This window comes from Drosophila innubila, assembly GCF_004354385.1.
Source record: "Drosophila innubila isolate TH190305 chromosome 3R unlocalized genomic scaffold, UK_Dinn_1.0 2_E_3R, whole genome shotgun sequence".
Lineage (NCBI taxonomy): Eukaryota > Metazoa > Arthropoda > Insecta > Diptera > Drosophilidae > Drosophila > Drosophila innubila.
The window spans coordinates 4,542,294-4,562,768 of NW_022995380.1; the positions used below are offsets into that span (position 1 = coordinate 4,542,294).

At 39.5% G+C, this 20,475-nt stretch overlaps 2 protein-coding genes across 2 annotated transcripts; both read right to left on the bottom strand.

Moving 5' to 3' along the window:
• Positions 1 to 39: 39 nt before the first annotated feature.
• LOC117791244 (probable ATP-dependent RNA helicase DDX43) lies at positions 40 to 2,730 on the bottom strand. Its single transcript, XM_034630945.1, has 4 exons — positions 1,728 to 2,730; positions 1,156 to 1,667; positions 463 to 1,098; positions 40 to 401 (listed from the first exon to the last, which is right to left on the bottom strand). Exons 1-4 carry the CDS (start codon positions 2,400 to 2,402, stop codon positions 80 to 82), a joined length of 2,145 nt encoding a protein of 714 aa, XP_034486836.1. The 5' UTR covers positions 2,403 to 2,730; the 3' UTR covers positions 40 to 79.
• Positions 2,731 to 3,210: 480 nt separating this feature from the next.
• Positions 3,211 to 19,680, bottom strand: LOC117792547 (tyrosine-protein phosphatase vhp-1). Its single transcript, XM_034632727.1, has 4 exons — positions 18,848 to 19,680; positions 17,213 to 17,377; positions 14,286 to 14,510; positions 3,211 to 5,193 (listed from the first exon to the last, which is right to left on the bottom strand). Exons 1-4 carry the CDS (start codon positions 19,044 to 19,046, stop codon positions 4,253 to 4,255), a joined length of 1,530 nt encoding a protein of 509 aa, XP_034488618.1. The 5' UTR covers positions 19,047 to 19,680; the 3' UTR covers positions 3,211 to 4,252.
• Between the last annotated feature and the right edge of the window lie 795 nt (positions 19,681 to 20,475).

Below are 20,475 nucleotides of genomic sequence, written 5' to 3' on the forward strand. Positions count from 1 at the left end.
TCGCTTCAATGCGTTGTCTGTTTTTCCTTAAAACTAATATTTGTTGCTTCATTGCATAATGCGAGTATGGTTCAATGGTCTAGTAACGGTCACGACGACCGCCTCCTCCACGTCCACCGCCTCCCCCTCCTACACGACCACCACTTCCAAAGCCGCGTCCTCCTCCAGCTTCATTGGCACGACGTTCCTTCATAGCCGAGAAACGCTTGGACATGTCCCGCAGTTGTTCTGGCACTTCCTGATCAGCCTCCTCCAAAATTTTGATCAGCTCCTGCGCCATGGCCCAATCCTCGCGTGTTATAAAGCTAATAGATGTTCCCTTGCGTCCGGCTCTGCCTGTACGGCCCACACGGTGGACATACTCTTCAATATTACGCGGAAAATCATAGTTGATAACATGTCTGAAAAGGAATGAGATGCTTGTAATGGAATGGAATAGATTTGTAAGATTGGCATACTCACGTAATGTCCTCAATGTCCAGACCACGAGATGCCACATCGGTGGCAATGAGAATGCGAACAAAGCCCGACTTAATGTCGGCTATAGCCTGCTCCCGATCGCTCTGCTCTCGGTTGCCGTGGATGCACTGCGTCGAATATCCGTCCAGGGACAGATCACTGGAGACATCATCGGCACGTGCCTTGCGACCGCAGAATACAATGATTTTATCAGACTTTGTCATGTTTTTAACAAATGATTTGAGCGCGCTAAACTTTTCCCTGTCATCCTCCAGCAACTCGATCACCTGCTTCACGGAGTGTGTGGCTGCCAAGTCGAGGGAACCAACGCATACTTGAATGGGATTATTCATATAGCTTTGGGCCAGACGACGCACACCAGGCGGCCAGGTGGCCGATGTCATTATCGTCTGTCTATCGGGACGAATGTCGAGTAGAACCTTGCGAATTTGCGGCTCAAATCCCATGTCAAGCATGCGATCGGCCTCATCAAGCACCAGATAGGTAATTGACGACACATTGATGACTCCCGCTTGGACGAGATCATTTAGACGACCGGGTGTACAAATGATAATCTCTGCACCACGTTCCACATCCGAAATTTGCATTTGACGACTGCCTCCGCCGTAAACGCAGACGCTATAAAAACGGGATGAATTACAATTTTTAACCGATTAAGTGATCAGTCGCACTTACGCCTTCATATTGCGGAAGGAGTACTTCTTCACCTCCATTTCGATCTGGAGAGCAAGTTCACGTGTTGGCGCCAAGACCAGCACGTTGGCACCACCACGTGCTGCTCCGCGTGGCGTGCTCTGATACTCCGTGTGTATCATGCCGGGCAGCAGAAAGGCCAGCGTCTTCCCTGTTCCAGTCTGGGCAATTCCAATCATGTCGTGACCCTTGAGCAGTATTGGCCATGCCTGCGACTGTATGGGCGATGGCTTGGGGAATCCCTGCTTCTGAATTTCCTCCAACAAATCGGGATACTCGGCAAAGCACTGTTCAAAGCGCCAAACCGGATTCGGAATGGGGGGCAGCACTTCGCCCTCCTTTGCCTCGAACACATGTGCCACCGAGATGTTGTTGCTCTCCCTGCGCATGTCTTCCACATCCGTGGGCGATAAGTCAGCCACCTCTAGGCATTCCTTGTAAAAGTTCTTGGTAAGCGGCGGACATTTGGCCCAACGAGCTGCCTGAGCTATTGCCTGATTAAATTATTACTATTATATAAGCTGATTGTAGCCGCATAACTGATCTCAACTTACCGAAGCCGTGTTTAATGCATCCCAATCAATTTTTCCCGTCAAGTCGCCATTCAATGGAGTTTCAGTTGCTGCCGGAGTTGGCGCAAATTCATAGCTGCTGCGTCCTCTTTTACCTTCATTCCCGTCAGGGTCTCTTTGGGAACGTCTGTATCCGCCACCCTGATCTCTGTCAGAACGACCATATCCGCCAGATCGGTTCGAGTCTCTGTCAGCACGACCATATCCATATCCAGCATCCCTCTCCCGATCCCGATCCCTCTCCCGATCTTCATTGCTAGTTTGCTTCTCCAGGTGGCTGCGAGCATCTCTAACACTCGACTCGGAATCTCCCAAGATTTTAACAGTCAATTCGGATTTGCTGAGTTCAACTCGAACATTAAAATCGTTTTGAATACGCGTTATATTCGATCCACCGCGTCCGATAATGCGACCCACCATATTCTCTGAGATATCCATCGATTCATAGAACGCATAATCTCTCTTTGACGAGCGTTTATCTCTGTCATCGTGCTCACGATTATCTCTCCGGTTACTATCGTATCCGCCGGAGTAACGGTGTCCACGCGAATAACCGTCGTGTTTGTTTTTCTCATCGCCGTATTTTCCATATGTCGATTGCGAATATTTTGTCGATTCCTCAACGTAATTGGGATCATCCCAATTTAATTCAGTCATTTTACACTTTACTTTGTATGAATTGCAAAAAACGTGAAATGTCAAAATTCAACTCGTTTTTTTTTTTGCTAATTTTTTGCGATGTCAGCAATAAAACGGTAAACTTCCTTTATATGGCAGGAAAAATGGCGACGTTAGCAAAAAAAATCTAGAAGACGCAATTTGCGTTGTTGTTATTAAACGTTAATGCAGTGCAGCAAAATATCACTGCAATTAATTAAGAAGTAAACATTAATTTACTCTCATAAATAATATCCGTTCAATTTATCAATTTATCGCTCAAATTAAATGGGCGCCCGATATGAACATGAGCTTACAACCAGGGCTGCATTTTAACCAGTGCTGCCAACTTTATAGCAGCAAAAAAAGGTGTTTTTATTGGGAAGTTCATTTAAATTTCAAGCAAAAAAGTTGTACAAAATGTTGATAATTTTATTCACTCACATTTAATTCTTTGTTAAAATTTTTATGATTTCAACGATTTTTACATAATTGGTATCAGTTTGTCATGCGATGCCGATGTACCAATTAATTTTAAAGCCTTCTACATGCAAATTTTACTCTTTTTTTTAAAAGAACAAAAATATAGAAAATAAATTAAATATTATATGAAAATATAATAAGAATTTCAGCTTGGTAGTGATGAACTTAAAAAAGCCAGATTTGACGGGAAAACAGATGTCTTGGCATCACTGATTTCAACAGAGCTGGCATTTTAACAGAGCAGTGTTGATGAAGTTTCGCATCAGTGCTGAGTAGCTTAAAGTTGGCGCCAATGTAAGAATTTAAATAAAAGTCAATTTATATATTTGGTTACTTTTTATGTTTTCTCTTTACTTAACGCACGTGTTACACTTCTTGGGTGTAGGCCTTAACTTAAAAGACTTAATGGCTAAACCAAATGAATCAGATTGCATTCAACTCGATCTCTCTCTCTCTCTCTCTCTCATCTGTTTATAAATAACTAAAACTAGAAAAACACAAACACAAAATCAAACAATGTTGATTGTTCACTTCAAAAAATTTAAATACAGACATACATACATATAGAATAATAGGTTGCAAAGTGTGACTGAGTGTGCGTATAGATGGCTGGGTACAGGTAGTTGCATAAAACTTAGAACAGTTTTGTTATTATACATAAACATATATAATAATAGTGATATTACGCATCTCTTTATAATTTGGATATCGATTTGGATTTGACGGGGGTTCGTTCTGTGGCAAGGTAGCAGAAATATTTGCATTTAAATTTGATTATTTGATTATTTTGTATACTATATATATATTATAGTTAAGATTTGTATCTTAGTATCTATGCGGAGCGTTTTATGACAAATTATACTAAATTAAACAATACGAGGTTTTTAAACAATTTATAATTTTTAGCAGCACAAGATTATATGTGGATACTTTTGGATAATAGATTTCTCTTTTTTTGTGTCGTTTCTTATCATTTGTATTTTTTTTGTGGTTTTTTGTTTTTCTTGGTGTGTGTTTCTTTTGTTGGGGTCTAAAATACATTACAAAAGATTAAATATTACAAATTAGACTAAATATTCCATTTATGCTCTTTGTTTTTGCCCCAAAACTAGATGCTAAGCACATTTCGCTTTCTTCAACTTGTTCTAATTGTTGTTGTTGTTGTTGTGAAAACATATTTAGGTACAAAATATACACGCTCATTTCTCAATTCTTGGTGACTCTCGTCAATCCATTTCAATCAATGTGTCTGTCTGTATATAAAAATACAAATTTGCATCACTTAAATGTACACATACATTTTATTATATTTTATTCACAGCAAAGCGGCGGGGAGGACGTCTCCGCCTCCGCCTCCGTCTAGCGAATCAATCACTGGACGTGGCCACCGCCAGATTATTGTTATCTGTGGCTTCCGACAGGAGCACGGATGCTGCTGCTGCTGGCGCCGCCTCGCAGGTGGGCGTGGCAGGCGCATCACGCTGCAGCGGACTGCGCAGTGTGGCATTGTGTATGGATATGCAGGATATGGATTTTGGTATAATTGGCTCGAGATTGAGCCTGAGCTTTGCGGGCGAATTGCGCTTGAAGAGCGCCAACGGTCTCGTCGGCGACAGCAGAGCCGGCGTTGTGGATGAAGCGGTTGCGGATGCGGGATCGGAAGCGGGCACTGGATAGTTGTTGGTCGCACAAAAGATCCTTGACCTGGACAGCGAGTAGACGCCACTGCTGCTGTTGGAGCATGGCGAATCCAGGTCGGCGGAGGCAGCAGCAGCTGCCGATGATGTGCAGGGCGTCTCATCTGGCGTTATGGGTGGTGAGGTGAGGCGTGAGGAGCAATTGCTGCCGGCAAAGCTGCTGGCACCGCTATCCACATCATCATAGTCATAGACATCCTCATCCATGGCCTCGCTGTCCGATTTGGATTTACTGTGAACCGCACGCGGCACATGTTGCAACAGTTGTTGTGGCTGGGAATCCTCGGCTGCTGCTAGCTCCTGCTCCCGCTCCTGTTCGGGCTGCTCCACAAGTTGACTAGATGTGTGTGAATGGCTGATAACTGGTGACACTGCCACTGGCAGTGGGGCAAGAACGCCACTCTTGCGTAGACTCTGCTCCAGCTCCAGCAGTTGGCCCATAAAGTTCAGATTGGGCGAGATAATGGGTCGGGCCACTTTCACCAGCTTGTAGGCCTCCAGCAGCGACAGCGACTTGTGCCGCATGACGTAGGCAATGGCGATGGTGGCGCTGCGAGAGATGCCAGCGTGACAGTGCAACAAGACGCGGGAACCAGTTTTGCGTGCATCCTCTGCAACAGAACGAGAGAGAAAGAGAGAAAATATAAATACGTTATTCATTTGATTTGTATTCGTATTCGATTCGTATCAACTTATTTGCTTATCAGTTGATAACGACATCGCTGACGTATCATCATGATTTGCATAAACAAATGCCAATTAGATGCGCTAAAAAGAATGAACACAAATAAAATAAAAACCAATTGAAATTCAACAGCAACTCGAAATTTATCGACAACGCAAAAAGATTGCTACAGTGGCGTTCAGCGTATTTGACCCACTACTACAATTTAAAATGTATCATTTAATAATTATAACTGGCTAACTAATGCTTAAACTAAAGCTAGTTAATTGATTTTCTTTTATATGTTTTAAATCTGAATTATACACTAACAACCAAAAGTAGTGACTCAAATAAGCTGTGAGCCACTGTATGTATCCCGGCTGTCAACCTACACGATGCTCTCGCTGTTCTCTCATTCCCATACAAATACCCATTCCCATTCCCATTCTCTCGCTCTCTTGCTTTTAATACACACATAGTTTGGTGCTGGGAGAAACTTTTTCGCCGCGGGCTTTAAAAGCTTTGATGATGTTGCTGTTGCTGCTCTGTTGCTATTGCTGATATTGGCGTTCGCTCAGTGATGTCGATAATGTTGCAATTGTATTGGTATATTGGCTCTCGGACAGCGCTGTTCTCACAGTATGAGCGTGTGTGTGTGTGTGTGTGTGTGTGTACTGTTTGAATTTTCTGTGCAGTGGATGAGTCATAACAGTGCAAAGAGCTGCCGCTTTATTGACAAACACAACATTCAAGAATATTTATACACACACACCCGCATACACAATAAACACACATGTACATTAACTCATAATTTACGTTGTTATTTTTGGGAAAGATAAGCAGCATACGCAGCTCCCAAGTACGTTTGGATGTACATTTGTATGTGTGCGAGTGTGTGTGTGAGTCTACAAAAGCCACCACCAACCCATTCAGCCCAGCAGAGCTTTGCCAATGAGTATCTAATCAGAACACGGCAGGGTCGATTACGGGGGAGTGAGCATAGCCTTGCAGTTCTTAATCAATGATTACTCATACATACAGTGACTCTTAGCTTATTTCAGCCACTACATATATACATAGTTATGATTTGAATAAATAACTTAATTTAAAATAAAAACAAATTAAATAATGTCCCATTAAAAGATAAATTAATTTGAAATACAAAATAAATCAGAGCTGTGAATCAAATTAGGTGGCAGACACTGTACATACAGTAGGGTGCATTGATTTTATTTCACATAAAATGGTAACACATATTTGTATTCTACGATCAATTCTAAGATGTTTTTGAGTTGAAAATTTTATGATTTTAGTCCTTCCATTGACGAAAATTGAATTTTAAGAAAAATTGGTCCTTTGATTATATAAAAATTGTAAAGTCTTGGTACTAACAAGAGTTTGGATACCAATCTTGTCAGGATCGGTCTAAAAACACTAAAGATAGACCGCTAATAATAACACACTAAACTTTGAAAAAAAAATGATTTGAGAACTATGGTTATTAGTGAACACATCTTAAATTTGATTCTTGAAAGAGAATATAGTATTTTTTTTTATTTTTTAGTGCCGTTAAAAATCGATGCACCATACTAAACAGGCATATACCTATACCTATGTACAATATGTATGTAAAAGTCAACACTTGTCTTGATTTCCAAACAGCTGATAACCAAAGTTGAGCCTTGCAGTCACTCCAATCAGAATTAGTCATCCGTTGCCGTCAGCGGACACTTCGCCAGGCTGGCGCCTTCGTCCCATCCCGCCCCACTTCACCCACTTCCCACCCTCATCCCATCCTCTATTTACATTGCACTCGGCCCCCTGAAATTACAATTATTGTCGAGGTGCGGTTATCAGTGATAAGCGTTTTCTACGCGTGTAAATCTAAAGCAATCGTGCTGTAGAATTTTCGAGTGGCAATTTATCACAATACAACTCACACACACTCATATTATTTATCAATGAATGAGTGCAAAGTGAGAAGTGATAAGAAACATTTATGTGGTTGTTGTTGTTGCTGTTGCTACATACTAGATTCGTCTATAATTTCATAAGGCCTGCAGTGGTGTCCAGGCAAAAAAAAAAAATCAAATCGAATTTAGTTATCGCGTTATCAGAATTCATCGATGATAATCATAAAAGTGTTAGGCGACGATTCAAACAACAATGATATTGCAATAATGAAATCATAAATTGGAAAAACCATAATAAATAAATAAAATATATAATAATAATCTATACTACAAATAAATAAGCCAAGAACTCGAGCACTTATTGGGCTAAAAATCTAGGGGCTATAAAGTGCGTACCTATTCCTAGGCTAGCCAAAAATAAACACTCTCTTCACAGCAACGTGTGTGTGTGTGTGCGTGTCTTTGTCGTCAGCAGACAACTGGTCACCGTGCTCATGGCGCTCATAAATCCTCTTAGTTAATGACCCCGTCGTTCAGACAGTTAAAAACGCGCATAAAACGCGCCATAAACGCGCCCGCCACATGTGACTCATTTCAGGCCTTGCCACAAACAGTGGGCCAATGCTATTAACTACTCTTTAGCCCCTTGGCTAACGAATTGCTAACAAAAAGTAGACGAAGAAGAAAAAGTTCCCGGCAAATCTTGCAAAACAACTTGCCAAATCTATTGTGAGATCATTGGTCTTCATTCAAATCATTAAATTCTAGTTGAATAATAGGAAAAATGTAGAACAAATTCGCATGCTACGAAATGACATGAATTTTTAGGAATCTCTCAAAATAAACGAAAGAACTATGATATTAGCGTATTACAATTATTGGAAAACAACGGATCTTAAAGAAATCCAAACCATTAAATTCTAGCTGAATATTAAGGAATTACATTCCTATTAATTTTATTTTACAAATTAAGAACAGACGATCTCATTTATTTTCTGGACACGATCATTCATTCATACAATAAATCTATTTGGTTTTAATGTAACTTCAGTTTCTGCTTCAATTTAAATACATAATTAAATTCTGTTTCAATATTAATAAAAACTCTCATTCATTTATAGATAGTAAGTTCCTGTTTTAGGATTATTTATGATAGACCAAGAGATGAGAAGAACAAATAAAAATAGAGAATCACTCAAAATAAAGAAAAATAATGTTTTTTTAAAACAAGGAATCATCATTATAAAGAAATTCTAATTTATTTCGAGAATTTCGATGAATGAGTTCATTAGACTTCTGTAGAAACAGTCTTTGAAGATTAAGCGAGTCTTTCAGCTTAGCTACGACACAGTTCTATAAATGTTGATATCTTCAAGGGAAATTGATGTTGTCATTTTCAAAGCGGAACTCACTGATTAGAGCTGATCAGTAAACAGCACATGGCAAGGAGAAGGAAGCGAGGGATAAGTAACATTGAGGGGTTTCATTATCGAGAATGGCGTTTAGGTGGTAATTGCAGTGTTTGTCAATCCGATACGCTGGCAATAAATATTGTTTGTCGTGTATGTTCTGATGTGTTAATCCATGTGCCACCAGTTGGGGAATTAGTAATCATCAATTACGGTGCGACACTTATGACTAAACGCCGTCGCCGTCGCATTGTCCGGCGATGAGTGTTTCGGATCGTGTCTATTAAAGCGCAATCCCATTTTCCATTCCCAATTCACATTCATAGGGCTGCCGTGATGTCGTCGTGACTCCATTTTGGGGCGGCGATGCGTAATGCCAACTTTGAGTAGCCGGTAACCGACGGACCGACCGACCGACCGACTGTCCGTCCGACCAATGATGATTAAGTGCAACAGCAGCCGGTGATGTCGTCGCCTTCTTTTGTGCGTTATTGGCCTCGTCGGGTGCGTCATTGTCGCAGAACTGGGCCAACAGACAGACAATCGTATGGGATGCCTTATGTTATATGTATATAACTGACAATGTTCTCATTCCCCAAATCATTCTCACTTTTGCGGCGATGATGATTAAGCCAGCCCAAGGGTCAGACTGATTGCTGATACCTTGCAACACAGCAACAGCAACAGCTCCTGTGAGTCATGGCCAGAAACAACCACCACCAACAAAAAAAAACAACAACCACAGCCGGCAACATGATATCGTATATGACTCCTCATATGGTGTGTGTAAATGTTTGTTGTGTGATGTTTCATCACTCGTCTGGCAACAAGTAGTTTGTTTGTTTTAAAATATTTAATTACTTTCGAGTTTTTGTGTTTATCATTGATTGTGGCAGCTCTTGCTCAGTTCAGAGACTCCGTTTCGAGGTCCATGCTGCCATATCATGGCAGGTGCTTCTCAGGATCATGAATCATTCACTCAACTTCGATGTCGATGATGCTTGACCTTCAACTTGGCAAACGAGTCATACGGAAACAAAGCACAGCTCCAAGTCCAACTTGAAAACTGAAATCCGTTGACTGCACTTTGATGTTGCCTTCAACCCCGGCAACAACGACAACCAAAGTAATAACAACAGTAACAACAATAACAACAATGAGGGGGCTTGTTTCTTCCCCGTCTTGCGGGGGCAACTTGTGAAATTGTGATTCATAAAAACGCGAAAAGTTTTCATAAACAAATTTGAGAATTGCGCGGGCAGCTCCAAGCGTCTGACTAAGTTCCATATAAAAGGCGGGCGTAAGGGAAGAAAAGAAGTCGGGGGCGTATGTATGGTTCCTTGTAATAATACTTATTTATACAATACACAATGTATGATGAAGTGTTTTTATAATTTTCTTGCGATTCGCATTTCTCGTGCGCCCGGCACAACAAACCGACCGAAAATTTCAAAAAAAAAAAAAACATTCCTGAATACTGAGATTTCGTTGTTGTTGTTGTTATTTTGCATTTTATAAATAGCTCGCTGACGAATATTGAAATTATGTGCACGGGGCCAACAAAAATGTCGCCTCGAGGTCGTCAAACGTTAGTCATCAACATCAAAACGAGCCCCGGGATTGGGATTGAATCCGGGACACAAGGATGACTCGAAATATGTCGTTTCAAATGAAATTGTTCAAAGAACTGGGTACATGTCAACTTGGTTAGCTTCTATTATATTATATTTTTTAAGTTTTTATCTAATCACTGATCGTTAGTGTTGTCTGATAAAAAAAAAAACTCTTATCAAATAGAGATACCATAAGGTAAAACTGTTGAGACTCAATTCCCAGTTTGCTTAGCTGTGCGTCAACTGAACTGCCAGCTATGTACATACAGTTAGTCAATAAAGTGTTTTGTCAAAACTAAAATAAATAAAAAATGCTGTTTCTTTTTCTTTTTTTATCTTGCAATAAAAATAAGTGCATGTAACAAATCTATATATATTTTTTTATGAGAAACTGTGTATATTTCTATTTTGTCACAACACTTTCTTGACAAACTGTGTGTAGTTGTTAGGCCGCCTCAAAAGAGGCCTCTGTTGGCTGTCTGTTGATAAGTTAAGTGCACAAATATGATACATATGTACATATATTTACTAAATACATATATATAGTTTATATGGGCTACAGGTACAGTCTAATCAGACAGGGTGGCGTTATTTTCAAATTGATTGGGCCGCTTGTCAACGCTGTTGCTTGAGCTGTGCTTTGTTTGCTTTCTAGGCCAAGTGGTTGCGTCTCAAAGCTCATTTATCTATGTACATATCTATGCTTAAGCATTTTTAATGACAAAAGCGTTTCAAAGCATAATGAGACATGAGCAACACAACGACAATTCACTCGGAACTTGACTAATGAGCAAGCTTTTGAGCTTCACTTAGCGGTGCTTGATCTTTTCCACTCTCCCACTCTCCCTCTCTCGCTGCCCTCCTTGGAGTGGAAGTACACACACACACACACACACAATGTGCTGTTATATTATGATGAATGAAACGCAGCAGCAACTGACAACAATGAGAAATCATAAGCAGTATAAGAAATACAGACAATCATAAAAGTAATAATAATAAGCATAAGGTGACGACGGAGCCAACGAAAAAACAAAAAATAACAAAAACGAATGCGCAAAAGGCAAAAGCACTACCAAGTGAACGGAGCAGAGGGCAGCGGGCAGCGGACAGAGGGCGGCGACTGAGGCAACAAAATCATGACTCATAGCACTCGTTCACAATATATAAGTATTTTTCTTCTTTTATTTCGTGCCTGAGTACTAATGTGTTTTGGCAGCACTGAGTGAACCAGACAGAGAGAGAGAGAGAGAGAGAGAGTGAGTGAGTGTGAGAGAGCGCAGTTACAAAAATAATACACACTTGAGCATGCTTAGCATGGCAGAAGAGAGAAGAGTGCAGAGGAGAGGGATAAGTGGGTGGGTGGGCGTTGGATTCTTCCTGAATCAGCAAGATAAATGGATTATGGAAGATGATCAAGCCAAAATGGAATAACAACGGATTCAGCTGCTGTTTCTTTTCATGTGTGTTGACTTGGCCAACAGCTGTTGCTGTTGCACACGCACCTGACAGCAACAGCAACAGAGACAGCGACAGCGACTTCTGGCCGTGACGTCAGCGTCGTCATTGTCGAGGCCATGCCCAAGGATAACGCTAGCAAAAGCAAATGACGATGACTCATAAACAGGAACTAAACGAGTACAAAACAAAAACAAAACACAATTGACGACCGTCGGTTCGTCGTTGTCGTCGTCGTCCTGAACGACGTGCGCTTATAAATAGAACATATGCCAAAGATCAGAGTGGTGGCAGCTGGCGGGGGTGAAGTGCCATTGGCAGCGGTGTCGACAGCGGCAGCGACTGCGGCGCAATAAATAGCAACAATACGACGAAAAAAATCGATGCGGATGGTTGAATGTTACAAGGAGTGTGCGCCTGTGTGTGTGTGTGTGCTGTTCCACATTGCAGTGTAAACGATGCCGCCGATGAGTCATGCGACATGTCTACAGTGGTGGCCAAAAAAACCTGAACAGCAGCAAGCGCAAATTGCGTAGGCAGAACTGTGACTGCGGCACGTGTGCAACCCTTATCAGAAAGGACGTTTGCGGTCGTCGCTGCTAATCTGCAAAAAATTTCCATTCACTACCGTCAAATTGTAAAAGTGTAACTTTCTGCTGGACGTCAACGTCATCGTCTATTATGCAAAGAAAACAAAAGCAAAACCAAAACACAGGAGTCAAAGTCGATGTCGAGTTGGAAGCCGAAGCCGTCGCTGCCGAGTCGCAACGACAGCGACAGCGACAACAATGACGATGGCGATGATGTCGCTGCCGTTGCTGTAGTTGTCGCCATGCTGTCTGCCAGCGCCAACACGCAACAACAACAACAGCAACACTAGAAGTGACGTCGGATTGCCAACAACGATTGCCGTGGAAAGCGTAGGAGCCAACAGGCGCTCAGAGGATGAGCTCCAATTTTAGATGGGATTCGGCTTTTCTCGATATTCCACTTTGTCTTCATTTACACAACGACTATCAAATGCAGTCGACAAAAAAAAAACATTCAAAACTTATAACAAAAGCAAAAAACAGCACAGCTATTTAATGGATTTTTCCATAAATTCTACATTTACCGTATAGTTTATTACTTTAATATCGATATCGCACTTATCATCGATTTTTAGACTATATATAACTCGTATATAATTCTTCAACTCTATCCTAAACAAATCAAAAATTAAAAATCAATATCGATACCCATCCTTACTTCCAAGGAGTGACTAATTGAGTAAACTAAAATCAAGATTTTTGGTGTAGCAGACTCATTATGTATACCCTACGTGACATAAGGTAATTTTAACTTGAGATGAATTAAGTAAATTTAAGAAAAAGAAAATAACATTAATATGTTAAGAAACCCAGGTATTTTTAACTTTATAAAGCAAGATATATTTACAGTTAGTACGCTTTATCCTGCTAGTACTTATATTCATATAGATCTTATATCACACAATTAGGTTAATTGATTTGGAAAAGTATAAAGAAAATTTGAACATAATCCGATTACAATATCTTATCATTTGGGAATAATATAAAATGGGGATTTTTACAGAAAGGATCCTCATGACCAAAAGCTTAAAATCTATTAAAAACTCATATCTTGTAAAGTTTTCTTCCTGAAACACATTCATTTTACTTTCTCAATCATTTGACAATCGTAAAGTCAAATTGTTTTAATCTTTTTTACCAAATTTAGTCAAACTTAGTTGCTACTCAAATATAAAAAAGTACTTTTTCAATATTTTCATCTTTTTTTACCAAATTTAGTCAAACTGAGTTGCTTCTCAAATATAAAAAAGTACTTTTTCAATATTTGACTTCTTTTGGGCCCATTATTATTATGTATTTAACAAAAATAAAACAAAAAATATATATATTTATAAATCTTGGCTTCTATACTATATAATATTTGACAAATCTGTTGTAGCATCTTTCCTAATTGATAAGTTGATCTTATTCCATTGTTTTAAAATAAAATATTGACACAAAGTATTTAAGCTGATGGCATAAAAATGAAAAACAATAACAGAAACAGCAAAAAATAACAAAAACAAATGCTAAGCTCGTGCACACACGTGCCGCGACAATAATAAAATAAGCCGAAAATAAATATATGTTCATCCAAAATAAAATAAATTAAAATGAAATATGTAAAAAAGCGTAGAACAACTTTTGCCACGAGAAAATGAAAATGGAAAAATGCGATTGACGTCAGCAAAATATTCCACGGCTATAGATACTATATGTAGTGTGTCTGTGAGAGTGTGTGGGTATGTGTCTACATACTGACTACACTTAAAATTAACTAAATATACGAGTTTCTTTGAATATGCCTTGAAAAAAGAGCTTACGCCAGCTAAAAACAAAAGAAAGACAAAACCATGCAAAGCAGAAACAACAACAACTACAAAAAAGGCCAATAATGAATTTTCCAAAGACTAAACCGTTATGCAAAGAAACCCCCACCCCACTCCCTTCATTTAAACCTTATTTTTAGCAGGCATCCAATGGCAGGTCACGTTTTACAAGTTATGAATGACGAAGCTAAATCTTTTCATATGTATATCGATATTTAAGGTATGTATTTGTTATCGTTGGTACTTACCAATGAAATCGAATGCCTCCTGGAAATATTGTTTGATATTTTGATGTGGCGTATCGCTGGCAGGTATTTGCATATACTTCAGGCCCTGCAGGTGACTCTCGCTGGGACTTTGGCAGGTAACATTAAGGACACAATTAGCACCCACACTGCTGGGATCGTTCGCATCGCGTCCGTTGCCCAGCAACAGATGTGGAAATACTGGCGAAGCAGGATGTGTTTCGATATCTAAAAAATAAAAGATAAAACAACAAATGATATAATATTAATTATTATAGATATTAGTTTTGTCAACAATGATTAGGAACGATTCCTAGCCTAGTCTAAGCAGTTCCATTGAGTATGTTTTTGGGTCGGGCTACAAACTTAAAATGAGACTCGGGAAGCAGATCTCTTTCTCAATCTCTCTCTCGCTCCCTCTCTCTCACTCACTCACTATCTCGCTCACTCACTCTCTCTCTATCTTTATCTATTTTGTATGTCTGTCGGATTTTGCTGGGGTTCATTTTGTCTGCCAATTGCGATGTCATGCAACAAAAGATCCATTGCCACAAATGATGATCATCATTATCTGCAACGCTCTCTGTGTATGTGTGTGTGTGTGTGTATCTATTGTGTGTTTACAACAGCGTCTAAATTTTCTACAACAAATTGTTGTTTATTTTTTTTGTTGCTGCGCCTTCGTTTCGTCTGCTGTGCTGTTGTTGTTGTTTCTGTTGTTGTTGTTGCATGAGTCATGCTAGCAATCGCACAGTTTAGTTTTATTGGCAGTTGCTGTGTGTATTTGTGTGTGTTTGTGTGTGTGTGTTTGTGTGCCCGTGGGCGGCTGCCGGCCAAGCAGGGTGGTGGGCTAGGTGGGTGGGTGCTTCTGTTGTGGTGGGGTGAGGTGAGGCAAAGGGAAAGGAGGAGAATGCCCCGTTGTGGTGGTTTGCCATCTCACAACATTTTGCGTCGTTCGTTGCGAGTTCGTAGCACTTTCAATGAGGCGCACAATCGTTCAGTCTGTATCTGTATCTGTATTTGTGTATCTGTATCTTTGTATCAATTGTAGGTCTATGACAGGCTACGGTTAGTTGGCTTTACATTATGCTGCTGCCGACTGTTTCCAATTCATCGATTATTTCTGTGTCGCTCGCGTGTTAATTGATAGCCAAGGCAACAACTGGCCAATGTTTTGGGCCTATTACATACAGTACCGTACCGTACTGTATAAATGTACTTGTAGTACGTTTGTGGGTCACAGTGTGGCACGGAAATCAATTGCATTAGTCATCGACATTTGGGGTAAGACCCCGCACACCTACATACATGAGGGAGTGTGTGTGCTTTGTCATCCGTATATACGTTAGAGGGTATTTACCAGCCAATAAATAAATGATAATAAACATACTTATTAGCATTGAGTGCTGAGTATTAAGTAAATGCAATTAAATCACAACTAGAAACAATATGCTCAAATATTTGCACAATGACTCAAAGTAATAGACGCAAACAGGAATTCAAAATGCATAACCAGCAACAACAACAACACTAACATCAAGTGACTCGTGCGTAAGCACAAATACAAATAGCTGTCAAAACAAATGGGAGGACAGGGAGAGTGACCAAGTGAGAGAGAGTTGATGGAAAAATCTTAGCACTGTTGTCATAAAAAAAATATAATTAAGAACGCTGCAATTGCGGTTATCGACTGTGAAATGCCCAGTATCCGTATCTGTGCAATTTCGAATAAATGAAATTAAAATGTTACAGTTACATATATGTAATTATGTCAAAAGCGTGATATTATAAAATACAAATACTTTAGCGTTAGGAATATGTGAAACAAATAAATAAAATAAAATAATAATTCCAGTTTTGCATTTTCAGACTGACAGAAATTGCCACAAACTCAATAATCTGTGTACCTTTTTGTTTACTGGGTTAAAACTACTCGACATTGAAATCTATTTGCATCATATCGCGATCACATGCCGTGCAAGTGACAAGAGCAGCAATACAAACTCATTCACTCACACACACACGCACATATACACATACAAGATTTGGGCTGTACTCAGAAGCTCTGTGCGAAAGTGAAGCTTAATGAGTAATTTGTAAGGTTGCCCTCCCAGCTGTCCGAAAGTTCGACATTGAAAATTTCGCTGTTCTCTTTGTTAAATGCAATTATTATTATTGTTGTGCATGTTTCGTTGCTGGTGTGCATACATATGTTGATTTCATAATATGAAAAACAAAAAAACAAAATGAAATTAAATGAAACAAGAAGAACGAGAGCAGAATGTCATGTTTATCTCACAGCACGTGCTGAAACAAAAACAACATTGTTTTTTTATGTTAAGCAAAGCTCAACAGAGAGATACGAAGAGTGAGTGAGTGAAAGAGAGCAAGCGAGCGAAAGTTAGATGTGATGCCGATTTAGTGACGGTGGTGGGGGGAAAAGCCTAAACTGGGCCTGACTAGGAAATAAAATGCAATGAAAAGCACAAACAGCGGACATGCAAATATGCAAAGAACAGACAACAGATTTGACAGCTGATAGACGGAAGGTAAAATACATACATATGTATTTATGTATGTACAATTGTATGTGTTATTCACATGCATTTAATTATTATGAAAGTAAACTGCAACTGATATTGAAGCAAACCGAACTGGTTCACATGAAAAGTGCTAATCAGTTGAAATGAAACACGCTCCATGTGTGTCGTATGTACAGTCGTGGACAGCTAAATAGCACAAATTCAACTAAATACAAAAATAAGTTTACTAATTAAGTTTTATGATAATTTTTGTAAGAAAGTTATAATTCATTTTATATTTATTTTTTACTCAGTGACATTTTCCAATTTTTGTGCTATTTATCTGTCTATGCCTGTATTATATTCATGTAACATATGTAAATAATAATCGATTATTATCGTACTTACCGTATACCGCCGGACTGGAGCAGCTGCGCATGAGCGGCGGCGTTCGACCGCCAGTGTTGCCACCATTCATAGCTGACGCTGCCGTTGACGTCGCCGTCAGCTGCTGCTCGTCACATGCCAGATTCTCCCTGGAGCGCTTGTTGTTGGGATAGTCCTTGTGATTAGCTGCAAAGATACATTGCACATTAGATACAGATATGGAGATAGACATTATTTTTTGAATATGTTATTTCTGGCTTTTATGTGATCAAATGACGTCAGCTTTAAATTGTGGACACAAAACCTAAAAACTTGTCGCGCCGACTCACATAAAAAAAAAACAAAAACAAAAACAGAAAAAACCACAAATATTCGCCGCTGCTGTTTGACAAAACTGACGTAAGACATTTATTTCGGCACGCAGCTTGATTAGCGCACAAGGCGAAGGCAAAGCGCGGCGAGGCGAAATCAAAACCCAAGCGAATTAAATCCCAATACAAAGCTTCACTGAAAGAAAAGGCAAGAAGCTTGAAGTTCTCTTATCATTAAAATATATATGTGTGTGTGTATGTGTGCTAATGTGAAGGAGAAACCTTATCGCAACGCAGCGCATAAAAACAGTTTCTATCGCTTTTATGCTGTGCAGTCAAAACAACAAGCAACAATTTGTATTGAGTAGAATTTCTCTTATCAGCCAAATGTCGTAGCGAGCGCGACCTCAAAGCCTTAAAAGCCAAAAACCAACAAAAGTTTTCACTCGCTGACTGGGCAGGAAACATTGTGCTGCTTGTTGTTGTTGTTATTCTTGTTATTGTTATTTTTGTTGCTAGTATCCAACAGAAACAGAAACAAGTCAAATCGCATGCCAATGCACTGCACAACAACCACATACACACACACACACACATACAAAGTAAATGCATACACATGTGTGTACTCCAAACTTCGCCAAGTTTTCAAGTTGTTGCTGAGGCTGTTGCTTTGATTGTTGTTTTTGCTTCTGTTGTTGTTGTGCCGACGAATTCGTACTCGAAAGGTCGTTTCAAAGCGGGTTTCGTTGCCAGCGTTGCCATTCCGCTGCATAAACCTGCTTTGCTTTACATTTTTTGTTGTTGTCGTTGTTGTTGTTTTTTTCTCAACCAGCCAACGCAGAGCCAGAGTCACTCACTCACAGAGTCAACGAAAAAAAAGCTTCTTTTTCGTTTGCTTTTATTTCAGAAAGACACGCGAATGTGAGTCACGTATGAAGTAAGTAGAAACCGACTCTCCACCTCTGCTTCTGCCACTGACTTCGAGTCTACTTGTTTAAAATTGTTGGACAGGGTGGGGACAGAGCAGAGCAGGGAGAGAGAGAGAGAGCAGGGCAACTGTCCGCACGGCAGACAACCAGAGACAATTGTCGACAACGCTTACGGTTACGCTTACGCTACTGCTGCTTACGTGTGTGGCTACCTCTGCTCTGCTCTTCCTCTTCCTCCTCCCTTCCCTGTCCATAAGTTGATGCGCTTGAGCGCGCAAAGTTTATAAAGTAAACAGCAGGCATTCCAAGCGGGTAAAATACTTCGTATTAATCTCAAAACACTTATGAGTAATTTTGATAGCATACATACATATATTTTTAATTTATTTATTTATATTTTATTGTATCTTACTTACCACCAATGCGATTGTTGTTGTTGTTATTGTTATTTGGGATTGGCATAAATAACAGAAGACACGGCGCTTCTCTCTTTATCCGCATTTTCATTTCACTTTTATGACTCACGCTGTTGCTGTCTCCGTCGCGCTCACAGCAATTTCGTGTTGACGTTGCCGTATTGTTGTTGCTGCTGTTGCTCGATTCACACACACACATGCAGAAACATGCACGCGCACACACACAGACACAGGCACACACAAACACTTGATTGGCAGGCGCACACGAGAATTGTTTAAATTTAATATTTATGCTGCCTGTTTGGTATATAATCTTTTTATTATTATTTAAGCAGTTGTGTGGAGGTGGGGGATAGGCTCAAATATGTATAATATTATTTGTTTATTAGATAATCCCAGTGTTGCTTATTGTAACACTTGTTGAGCGACCGCGAGCACTTCCCGTAGTTGTTGTTGCTTTTGTTGTTCTCTTCTTCGTAGTCGTATTTCCACTTGTTGTTGTTGTTGGCTGTGTGTAAGCGTTTTGAAATTTTAACACGCGCACATTTATTTAATTATTGTACAAATTTGTACGATCTCGATTCTATTTCTGTTTGAGTTCCGAAATTTAAAACACTTTTCTACTTTAGTTGCAACACGTAATTAGTAGGATGTCCGCCTTGCTCCCATGCTAGTCAGCAATATCTTATTTTTTTTTTGGTTTTGCGGTTGTTATTGTTCAACAATATTGTCAATATTTAGCTCGGACGCACAGATCATACGTCCATTCACAACGAAAGTCTCTCGCGTTATGACAACAAATGAAGCACAAATCAAAAAAAGAAACGAGTGGGAACGAGGACCCGAAACATGTACGAAGTGAAAACACACGAAATCAGACACACACACAAATACAGGGGTGGTGCAATAGTGAGTGCTGTTGCCAACTTAGCTATTTTATAGCTAGCCCTGGCAATTTTCAGAGTTCGCTTTCTAGAAATATTTTAAAATTGGTTTTAGCTGGAAATCTGTATATTTAAAATATATTCTCAGCTATGTTTTGCTATTAATTTTTTTTGGTAAAACTGTTAAAAATGTGGAAATGTTCCACAATCAAATAGCTTTTGTTCTCCTTAAAATCTTGGCAGCACTAGTGTGAAATGACTGTTTTAGCCCGAAGGCTGCCACCATGCTACATTTTGCGATCTGGCAGCATGCACCACTTTGGGAACAATGCCAAAAATGGTAACTCAACAATTGTATACCTATTTTGGACAATTTCTTTATTTTGACGCTAGAATTTTTAAAATTTTAGCAGAAATTTTGTTAGAGTTTTGATATTTTTATAGAATTCAATTTGTAACTTCTCTCTCCTTGCGGTGACGAACTTTAAACCTTCATTAAAATATTTTCCTTATTTTCATCTAATTTCAAATTTTGAATTTTCATCAAATTATTAATTTATCGTATTTTAAAACATGCATTACCTAAAAGATATCAAAATACCAAAAAACTAGCAGTTGGGAATTGAAAATGGTATTTTTTCGCCAGCCCTAGGTCTTATTGTTTGGCGCAAAGTTTAATTATATAAAAAGAAAGAATTTAATTTGAACAAATCAGCACAGAAGTGCTTATTATATTTGATTTTA

What these genes read in the sequence shown, in the direction of transcription:
- LOC117791244 (XM_034630945.1), bottom strand. Translation starts at nt 2,402, where the DNA reads ATGACTGAATTAAATTGGGATGATCCCAATTACGTTGAGGAATCGACA. An exon ending in TCCTTCCGCAATATGAAGGC is followed by an intron (nt 1,099 to 1,155) that starts GTAAGTGCGACT and finishes CCGTTTTTATAG; the next exon opens with CGTCTGCGTTTACGGCGGAG. An exon ending in CTGGACATTGAGGACATTAC is followed by an intron (nt 402 to 462) that starts GTGAGTATGCCA and finishes ATTCCTTTTCAG; the next exon opens with ACATGTTATCAACTATGATT.
- LOC117792547 (XM_034632727.1), bottom strand. Translation starts at nt 19,046, where the DNA reads ATGTGTGTGTGTGAATCGAGCAACAGCAGCAACAACAATACGGCAACG. An exon ending in CAACAACAATCGCATTGGTG is followed by an intron (nt 17,378 to 18,847) that starts GTAAGTAAGATA and finishes GTATCTTTGCAG; the next exon opens with CTAATCACAAGGACTATCCC. An exon ending in GGAGGCATTCGATTTCATTG is followed by an intron (nt 5,194 to 14,285) that starts GTAAGTACCAAC and finishes GTTCTGTTGCAG; the next exon opens with AGGATGCACGCAAAACTGGT.